This window comes from Patella vulgata, chromosome 2, assembly GCF_932274485.2.
Source record: "Patella vulgata chromosome 2, xgPatVulg1.2, whole genome shotgun sequence".
In the NCBI taxonomy this organism is placed as follows: domain Eukaryota; kingdom Metazoa; phylum Mollusca; class Gastropoda; family Patellidae; genus Patella; species Patella vulgata.
In genome coordinates, this window is record NC_065880.2 from 39,291,099 (window position 1) to 39,302,482 (window position 11,384).

At 32.7% G+C, this 11,384-nt stretch overlaps 1 protein-coding gene across 2 annotated transcripts in view; it reads left to right on the forward strand.

Annotated features, from left to right (window-relative positions):
* LOC126810810 (chondroitin sulfate N-acetylgalactosaminyltransferase 1) overlaps positions 1 to 7,326 on the forward strand; it is a 32,850-nt gene extending 25,524 nt beyond the window's left edge. Inside the window, exons 1-2 of one of the 2 annotated variants that reach the window (XM_050536094.1) lie at positions 293 to 477; positions 2,390 to 7,326. In XM_050536094.1, the coding sequence (XP_050392051.1) occupies positions 2,442 to 4,061 (1,620 nt within the window). In that variant the 5' untranslated portion in view covers positions 293 to 477; positions 2,390 to 2,441 and the 3' untranslated portion in view covers positions 4,062 to 7,326. Of the gene's footprint in view, positions 1 to 292; positions 478 to 2,389 lie in introns of those variants that run through there. The other variant, XM_050536093.1, reaches the window with a different exon arrangement.
* Positions 7,327 to 11,384: the final 4,058 nt, after the last annotated feature.

The window sequence follows — 11,384 nt, forward strand, 5'->3', positions numbered from 1 at the left end:
CTTTCCAAAATAGAGGAATTAATATTAACACATGTAGTTGAATACTGTTCCAAGTTTTCGGTTTCAAAATTGATTATCTTATCTTGTGTCGTTTGTTAGGAAAGGGCGAGCTGTGTAAGTGACAACACAATTAATGCATAGTGTATGAAGTGTTTTGTTGGTAATCAATGATTATGCAACACTGCAGCCTTGAGAGTGTAGTGTATTTGTTTACCTGTTTATTTTGTTTATTTATCGGTTGGCCGTCTGCTATACCAATCACAGTTTATTTATCTAACTTATATAGATAAGAAGATGGTGATACTGGAACTTTAAGCAGACACATCTGTGAAAACAATACTAGGTGAACTTAATGGACATAAGTTAACCTGGTCCTAAGGCGTGCTACCACATTTTTACATCTGCTCTCGCTATAGTGACTGCAGATGCTTTAGTTATGGCTTTGAAAAACTTTCACACTCAAGTACTGGACTAAAGGTAATTTATCAACATTTATTCATTAATGATAAGTAGAAACATTATTATTTTGATGTGGAATACAGCATTCTTTTCATATAAAGGTATAATTTGTATATATACTTACCGTATAATACGTATTTTGACGCTACATTGTGTAACATGGTTTATTCAAGGTACAGTAGAGTTTGATTTATTTGTAAAGAATTTTATATATTTATGTTTTTATAAAAGATTGTGTTGTTGACATACTTCCAAAATAATAGCTAGACCATATTGGTAGAACCATGTGGAAGGTCATAGTGGGGGTGGGGGTGGGAGGCAGCCTTGTTTTGCAATAATTAACTTATGTTAGTTTTTCGTACAAATTTGACTCAAATACACTAGATCTTCAGAAAGTTAAGGTAATGTGACATATGTTTCATGCCTTGGTAACTTTTTGATAAAAATCCTCAAAATATATTTTCTATGGATGTGTACTGATTTAATAAAGTATCAAGATGAATGTCAGGACAATAAAGGCAGATATCTGCCTGAAAGCTTAATTGATTGCTTTGATAATCCAAATATTGCAGATCTTTCTCCATATAGCTTAATAACGTTGAGAGAATATACTCTTCGAAATGTCGCCCAAATTAATAAGTAGCTGTTTTTGCATAAGTATGTGTTATAGTTTATTGCTCTATCCAGTTACTAAATGCCACTTAAAGATTATTTCTCTGTATATGTTGAAAATATATACATAGTACCATGGACCTTATAATGTATATAAGGTCCATGATAGGACAGTATTCTATGGAATACAATTACTGATTATTACTAAGCAGTATTTCTAGTAGGAGTTTCTACTGAGTATATTGTATTACTTATCCCCTGTTGTCTAATGTTTGTTACCGCTTGCACTTTGGTTTTCTATCTAATTAGTATCAAAGTTCATCTGATGGTCTGTTTTACACAGATACAAAGACCATATGTTAAAACTAATTTACTATATAGGTTATTTTAATTAGTGTAGTTAAATTCAAGTCACCAGTTTATATCAATGAAATATTATCGGAAGGAATTTTTTTTATCGGACATATATTTCATCTTAACATTCTTGATAAACTTTATAGCACCATTCAGTGGATTTCAGGCAAATCTTCCATCATTTGCACTCCTCTGACCCACAGATGGTTGATTTTCAGCGTGTCTTATCAAGGAAGAAAGCCAATTTCTCCTTGATAACGGTGGGTGGGATGTACACAAAATTGCGAAGAGCAAAACTTACAAGTATTTTATACCTGTTCTCAGATAAAATCTAATCAATCAGCACAGCCTTATCTAAACATATCCTGGACAGAAAGATAATACCAGTAGAATTGTTTGGGTTTTCTGTTTATGCCTTTGTCTAGTTGGAGAAAATAATTGATAAGTCATTTTTATTGCCCATTGTTTCTTTTCAGTTATTGATTGGATTATTTTTAGATTTATACTATTGTCAATAGCCTGTATTCAAATAAGTCAATTATGAAAGCCAAAATCAAAAATATTCAAAGATATTCCATACATATTTTAGTGAATGCAATTTAATGTATTGATGACAATTACCATGTTGAGACTAATAGGTTCCTCTTATTTACTGGTGTCCAAATATGGTTAGGATGCAAGAGAGGAGAGATTCACACCTACTCTTGTACAAATTACAGTTGTTAATTGGCTATTTTGTGCACTTGTGGATGTGGGTTTTTTTTCGCACATCTAGATAATTGGACTCACTTTCCTATGATTGGATATATGCACAAATTACATAATAATTATTATTTTGTGCACTTGTGGATGTGTTTTTTTTTTTCGCACATCTAAATAATTGACTCACTTTCCTATGATTGGATATATGCACAAATTACATTATTTATGATAATTATTATTTCTTAATGATCTGTATTTTCAGAGTATTATAAAGAAAAACTTTGAAGTGATGTCTTGGTTCAAGAGATTAAAAGATGAAAACGATGCCTCGTATCCTTCTCTTATTATTCAGCCTGTCTGTGATGACCATGATGTTTATAGCCCGCTGTGGTCTATATATGGACGGACATCTAGCCCAATCAACACACGGTCTACCAACATCTTCCCATGATCATAAAGATCTCAAACGTCATGTACGAGACGTTCTTCAAGAGAAGGAGGTACAGCATCTTAAAACGATTAAAGGTCTACAGTCACAAATTGATAATCTGGAAGCACGTTTAAAACAGGCTCATATCCGCTACATGAATGTAAGTCATCACATTGAATCTGAAGCTAGAGTCAAAGAAGTAGAAATTCAAACATATCATGTCATGCCAAAAAATCTTTCTGATTTTTCACAATTTTTCAACGAACAGTTGCAATCTGCCGAAATTCTTCAAGGTGTCTCATTAAAAACAGAATATGATGTAGTGGCTTTCAATCGCTTTACATTAAATCGTGTTTATTTAGTTGATCCAGGACTTGGAAAACGTGTCATAGAAAAACCAATTGGCTACAAGAAAAAAGATTTATTGGAAATTATAACACATGCCACTGAAAAACTCAATGTGAACCGTTCAGCAAAAGCCAAAATGTTTTCCTATGAAGATTTCTTAGAGGGTATTTATAGAATTGAACCTACTACAGGTTCCCATTACGAACTTTATTTTAGAGATATAGATATAAATGGAAATAATGCATATAGAAAAGTTACACTTATGCGGCCATTTGGACCACCAATGATAGTTAAGAAGAATCCAGTCAACACCAATCAAGACTGGATTAATATTATTCTACCTCTGTCTGGACGATTGGACACATTTCGTTTATTTATGGAACGTTTTGTGACTGTCTGCATAAAACAGGATAAAAGGGTGTATTTAACCGTGGTATATTTTGGAATGGAGGGGTTACAAGAAGTTAAGAACATCATGTCTCATATTGCTAAACAAAATAAATTTAAACACATGAAATTAGTGACGCTAAATGAGAAATTTGCACGAGGAAGAGGCTTACAGATTGGCGCGCTAAACTGGAAGAGTGGAGACGCTTTGTTGTTTTTGTGTGATGTGGATATAGTGTTTAGTGCTGAATTTCTCGAACGATGTCGTTTAAATACAGATAGGGCAAAACGGGTTTATTATCCTATTGTTTTCAGTTTATATAATCCTAATGTTGTATATGCTCTGCAAGACATGACCATTCCACATTTAAAAGATCAATTAGTTATATCTAAAGATACTGGATTTTGGAGGGACTTCGGCTATGGTATGACTTGTCAGTATCGTTCCGATTTTCTCAAAATAAAAGGATTTGATGAGCATATAACTGGGTGGGGTGGGGAAGATGTATTTTTGTATCAGAAATTTGTACGTAGTGACTATATGGTGGTACGTGCAACCGATCCGGGTATATTTCATCTGTGGCATGAAAAATACTGTGATCCTAATTTAACTCCAGAACAATATCGAAGCTGTATACGATCGAAAGCATTAAATGAGGCATCTCATGCCCAGCTGGGTCTCTTGGCTTTTAAAGATGAAGTGGATATACACAGAAGTTTTATTAAGAAAAGTCGTGGCCAATATAACCCCAGTCGTGAGAAATATTAATCTTTATAACAAAGTCTTGCCTTATTAGCCTTTCATCACCTGAATTTTGTTACCTATATAAACCACACACAGCTAGTCATCCTTGTGATAAAAATAAATCAATAATGGAATGTTACGTATTGCATTTACTGCTAAAAAAGTTGGTTTACCAGACTAGGGTAGCTCAAATTAAATGCAAGACCTGTGGTCATATTTAGAAACAAATTTTTTTGGTATTCAACAATCGAAAATCGCCCCAACCAATGCTTGGCTTAAGTGAACACCCAATCTAATTAAAAATTGGATCTTTATTTCATGTTAGTTTTTATAAAGTTTGAGCTTTGAAGGTTTATGGCAGAAAGGTTTAATAATGTTTGAACTAATTTCATTTAAACTGGTCAACCAAATCTCATCTGGATAAACAGTTTAGGCCAACTGCAAGACCATATGGTATATTCTGAAGGCTTTGCATGTAAGTTGGTATACTATAAAAATGGCAACTCAAGCAGTGCATGACTTTATGATGGTGTTTGATAGATGTACTGTGATGCTAAACACCTGTCAAAATAAGAATTCTATAATTACAACAAATATTTTTACTCGATACATGTTCAATCTTTATCCTGTCATTAACAAGTATTGATGAACATCATTTTATTTTTTAGAATATACAAATCTGTTCTTGCCATGAGATTTATATTTATTATTGTTATATTACGATACATCTAGTCATTTTATTTTGTCACATTTCAGTATTGCCAAAGTTTAAGATATTTTTTCTAGTCCCAAATCAATGTTATTATGCGGTTTTATTTATCTAAGCAAGGAATATCATAAGTTTATATTAAGTACCATTTGAAATCTATATATAATTGGTATAATTTTTAATAAATCATTATTATAGAGGCCATTATACAAAAATGACATTTTGTTTGTTGGACCAATTTGTTATCTGTATTTTGTTATGATGAAGATATCTTATTTTATTATAGTGATTTGGTGAACTTTAACTAATAAAGTATTTCAAACTTTATGTAGATTTTAAGAGAAAGGAACACAAGTTAAGCTTAAAGGGGCATTAGGTAAGATTAGATAAAAAGCTGACATTTCTCGCTATAATAGTTACAATATAGATAAACCTAGATATTAGTGATCCAATTTGAGACTAGCCTCGATTGTCATCACTACCGTTGTTACGATAATGAACAAAGTCTTGATTATCCATTTGTATAGTTATTTCATGCACAACAAACCGAAACGTATTCAAATTCACTAAACATCGCAGGCTTACGATGGCATCGAGAGTTGATTATGGTCTTGATATGTTAAGTAATGTCTCATTAACAATTTAGATAACATTTCAGGCCTAAAAAATACCTGCAATAGGTAGAATTAGCTCTTGCATAATGCATGTTTAAGTAGGCCTATTCTCCAAAAAACTTTTATGAATTTTTATTTTTCATGCTATTCTTTTATTGAGATTCTCACATTCAAGAATGATATGTCAACTTGTATTTAAGTATTATTTTATTTTTTAAATTATTTTCAATTTTTTATATACATACTTATGCTACGCCTTCTTTTGCCTTTTCTGTTGAAATCCAGTGTTCCACAGTTGTTCTAAAACCAGTATTAAGAATTACCGGTAGTGTAGTTTACACAAAAACTGAGATATCCATATTGAATCTACAGACAACAGTATATAAATGTCAAAATGTAATGTTATTGTTTCAGGCTGCCTTTATTTTATAATTGTTGAAATTTAATGAAATCCACATGTTTTATTTATAAAGTTACAGAGTATAGGGCTGTTGAATTTGCTTATTTTACTTTTAGTCTCATTAGTTATCTTTTTATACTAAACGTTTTTGTTAGAGACAGAAAGCATTTTATTGTATAAAGTGTAATAGTATCTCATCTTGCAAAAATGACACAAGTCAGAAAACAGACACAGCAACTAGTTGCTTAGATCAAGGCAAATGTTAACAGTTTAGCAAATTGTTCTTTTATCTTTAAATACGCCCACATGGAAATGTGGTTGTATATTGCCATCGTTCCCGTCCGTCGGTCCGTCATCCACAATTTCTTGTGAACACTCTACAGACTATATTTATCAACTGATTGTTTTGAAACTGATGAATGTCGTTTACATTAGTCAGATGAAGAAGCCTATTTATAATTCATAATTCCTGTTAGTTTGTTCTGGAGTTATGGCCCTTTTTTCTCTTTATTGCACCTTGTGAATGCTCCAACATCAACAATTATCATCCGATCTGTATGAAAATTATATGCATTCTTTAAATTAGTGAAATGAAGAATCCTATTGAATTTCAGCAATTTCCGTTAATTACGTTTGATCTGTATGAAATTTATATGCATTATTTAAATTAGTTAAACGAAGAAGCCTATTGAATTTCATCAATTTCTGTTAATTACATCGAGAGTTATGGCCCTGGTTTTACTTTGCTTTAGCTACAAAAGTTATCATCCGTCTATATGAATTTATATGCTTTATTTGAATTAGTGAAATGAATGCTCTAACATCAAAAATTATCATCCGATCTGTATGAAATGTATATGCATTATTTATATTAGTGAAACGAGAAATCCTATTGAAATTCAGCAATTTCTGTTCATTACGTCTAGAGTTATGGTCCTTAATTCATTTTGTTGAACCCTCTGAACACTTTAACGACAAAAGTGATCATCCAATCTGTATGAAATTTATATGCATTATTTAAATTAGTTAAATGAAGAATCCTATGGAATTTCATCAATTTCTGTTAATTCCATCTAGAGTTATGACCCTTGTTTTACTTTGTTGAACCTTGTAAATGCTCTAACTACAAAAGTTATCATCCATCTATATGAAATTTATATGCATTATTTGAATTAGTGAAATGAATGCTCTTACATCAAAAATTATCATCGGATCTGTATGAAATTTATATGCATTATTTAAATTAGTGAAATGAATAAGCTTATTTAATTTCAGCAATTTCCATTAATAACATCTAGAGTTATGGCCCTTATTTCACTTTGTTGAACCTTGTGAATGTTCTAACAACAAAAGTTATCATCCGATATGTATGAAATTTATAGTGTTAGGAAAATGAAAAAGTGTATTGAATATCAGAAATTTCAGTCAATCGCTTCTAGAGTTATGGCCATTGTTTTACTTTTTAGCACCTTGTGAAACTGCAAAGAACGAAAATTATAATCTGATCTGTATAAAATTGTCTTGTAAATGCCCCCCCCCCCCATTACCCACAAAAGATTAAATATGCGACAACCCTTCTTGAACAACCCTCCTTGAACGCTCGGACGTTTTAGCTGCTGTGGATGTATGTTTCATTGCCTGACAACCTGTCTTTCTTAATATGGACATTTTAGAAATGTTAAGTTTGGTAAATCTGTAGAGTAAAAAAAGAATTAGTTATTTCTTTAAAGAGTCGAACATTTTGCCCAAATTTTTTGGGTTCAAAAACACAGAGTAGAATGTACCAAAGTTAATTTCAAAAACTCATCCCCATATGAATTCAGCCTTAAAGGTTCCCTACATATTTTCTATGAGTTCCACAAAGAAACTAACATATTTCATCTGCTATATACTCAAACTTCTAATCATCTCAGTGTGAATGAAAATTATGATGGAGGCTGTTTGGTTGAGTAATCAATTTGCTTAATGTACCAGTGGGTTAGATGTTTACATTAAAATGACCGGCACATAGTGATAAGTACATGCGTATAATGTAAACAATCTTCTCAAGTTGTGTTTATCAAAGATTTTGTGGAACATCAATATAAACATCTTAACAAGAATATTGCAGAGAATTACTTGATAATGATATTTATTTATATTATACTTCCCCCACTTTCCTTAGCACATCCTAATAAATTAGATATTTTTTAAATAAAAAAAAATGATGTGCTTATGTGTGAAGCTTCTTTCTTAGCACGTTTTTCCCATTTATAAACATTCTTCCCTTGATAAGAATTTAAATATTTTAAACTCCTGTGTGAAACGATATTCTATTTTATGATGCTTTGTTTTGTTATAAATAATTTTATTAGTTGTTTCCTTGTTATGTCTCAGAATTCTTTCACCATTAAGTGCCTTATTAAACATATTTTTGAATATTAAAAGTTTCTTTTAATGTGCATCACATTGATGCTGTGTGTCATTTACCCTGTTTAACAAACGAATTTGATCATCTTGGAATAACTGAGGGTCCATAGTTATTCCAAGATGAAGTTTTAGTAAAGTCTTGTTTGTTAAATAGTGTCTTATTTGTTATACTGTAATACTCTGCATGACAAAATATTATTCTAGTCATTTTATTATTTTTTCTGTAAAGCACATTATACATGTATTATAACTTTATACATTGTTGATGTTTCACATCTATTATGGCTCAGGTTCGTTTGCTAGTAGAAAATAAGAAATATAAAGATTGATAATAAATAATAAAAAAATCTATTTAAATACATGTAGTTTTATTCTGTGAATATTAAGGAGTCTCCGTAGATTCAAAGCCTTAAGCACCGGCCCCTGTAACGTGGAAAATCTCTTTCAAAAATAAGGTTAAAGGCGGCTAAGTATTATATCTTAAGTCTATTACTTTCGTGTTAGTAAGAGAGTTTATCCTATTCAGAGGCAATTAACAGGTCTACAAATCTTACAGTACACATAATAAGCAACATAAAATTTTAAGAGCTGAAATTTAGTGAAGTCTGCAGAATACAAGGCCCTAAGCTGTAGCTTGAGATTTAGCTCCTTTACAGTAAAGTAGGTTCAAGATCTTACAATGCTCTTTGTGTTTTTAGATTTTCTCCCCATACTTAGGATATCACCCAGATATTAAATATGCATACTAAAATAGGCCAAGTTAAACCAAAAGTATACTTGTCACTCTTCAAGCTATTGGATTTCTACTTTTTTTGACCTTCACTGAATATTTAGCAACATGGGAATGAGGATGTTTTGAAGTTTTAATTATGAGGTCGGTAATCTAATCAGGAAAAAAAGTACCAAGTTCAACAACATCTATCACATCTGAGATATCAACCACTGTTTGAATTGTTTATTTTGGCAGCCTTATGATGGATGTATTCACAAAATACTTAATAAACAAGAGATAGTTTGGTTATCTTATATGATGTCCTTTATTGGCTGGTAATAAAAGAAGAAGTGTCCGTTTAATAATATCAGTACCGGTAGCCCTTTCTAAAATAATTCAATTATATAAGCGTGGGTATTATAGAAGTGAGTATGTCCAAATAAAAATAACTCCTCAAATAATTCACCGGAATATAGGCGTAGGTATTTTAGACATGGGAATGTCCAACTAAAAATAATCACCTGTACAACTCCCGTGTGATATGCAAGAGAAACCAGCGCCGGACGAAATGACAGGCAACAGAGCGATTGGCAAACAAAGTATGCCTTGACATATCTGTTAAATATAGGAGCTTTGATTACAGATTGTTTGGTAGGTCTACAACCATGGAAGACCCCTGAGTTATATTCGTGGCAGTCTAGCTTCAACATTTATATGTAATAGTTTAAGCCACAGCCTTAAAAGGTCCCACTGTATGCCCGTTTCAATAGTCCGGATGGAGACGCCACGCAGAACTTTAAACCCCATTTCATTTCCCGTAGTCCGCAGTATCTGATTTGGGAATGAGTCGGACTTGTGGAAAGTACGGTACTATACTACACAAACGTTTGCCGACACACAACTAACTTTATACGACTATTTTTACTTTACTGTAAAAATATGAAGGTCAGCAATAGATTTATATCATATGGTATCTTAAAACAGGAAATCAGAAATACTAGAACCGAAGAGATGCCAGTTTGGTACCACAGGCACGACCCAGGGATTCCATTAACTTTGTAGACTTGACGACACCATCTGGAAATAGGTTATTTTTGATGGAAGGAAGTGAAATTTCCCTCCCAGTTCAGGAAAAGACCCAATTGCGCACCATTTCCTATCTGTTTTCTACACGTGTTTTACATATGATACCTATAGTTTAATGTAACATCAAAAGATTTATATCATATTTCATTACTGTTCGAGACACTTGAAGCCTAACTTTCTATTTTTGTAGACAATAGAAAATGTATGCGCTCAATAAAATACGAGTGGCCGGCGTCCATGACTGGGAGGTTTCGGATACGAAAGCAGTCAAAAGATGACTACTTTGTAGCATTAGCTTTAATTGGCTTTCAATTTTTATATGAAAAGTTATATTTTTCCTATCAACTCATTAGTGCAACCTAATGTAGAAAACCGAACTATACCCATAAATGTGCACGTATAAAAATGAGTATACCCCAGTGCGTTCACAGGCGTTTTGATGTCGTCATGGAATCCTATAGAGATAAGTAACGGGACTGGAAAGGAAAGTGTGCTCGGACAGGACGAACCATCGAGATGCCTAGTACGCATTGGTAGTGCTTGTTCTATGACGAGTTGGCGGAAATGTCCGTCTGAGCAAAATCATTCCCTAGCAATGCACACGCAACCATATGGATTACCGTCATGTATGCTAGTCAAAATAAATTGTCGTCGGTCGAGGCGTTAAACCCCATTCCATCTTTGGATACGATAGTGCAATGAAAGAAATGGGTAACACCGGTGTTCTGGTTAAGGAGTAGGCTAACCATAATCTGCCTCATCTAGACAGACACTCTAACAATGGCCCTCCCATTTGCAAAAAGTTTTTATCACAAAGTAGTTGTCATAGACAAAATATGGGCGGACATTTACAAAATTTTAATTCAAGAAAATCTTGTTATAGGGTTCGTTACGATTTAAATTATATCGCATCATAATTATACATTAATGAAAATTAATGATAAAGCCTCCTTACACGCCTACAGTCACTGAAATGTCGTCGTATATTGCCGTCGCCCCGTGAACGCCCTGGAAGAGGTTACAATATTCATTCAGTATGTCTGCAAATGTATTGTTCACGTTATTAGATGGAAAAGCCTGTTTATTTTCAAATAGTTTTGAGTTATTGCTCTGGGCCCTAGGGTCGAAAGACAAATACTGATTCTCAAATGCCTGTCAATTTCAAACAATTTTTATACGGCTCGATGGAAATGTGGTCGTATATTGCCGTCGCCCCCGTCCGTCGGTCACATTTATTATCTGATCATTATGGAATTTATATATGTTGTTTACATTAGTGAGACGAAGAAGTCTATTTCATCAACTTCTATAGTTATGGTCATTGTTTCACTTTGTTGAACCTTGTTGACTAAAGTTATCATTTGATCTGTATTAAATTTATATGCATTATTTAAATTAGTAAAACGAAGAGTCCTAT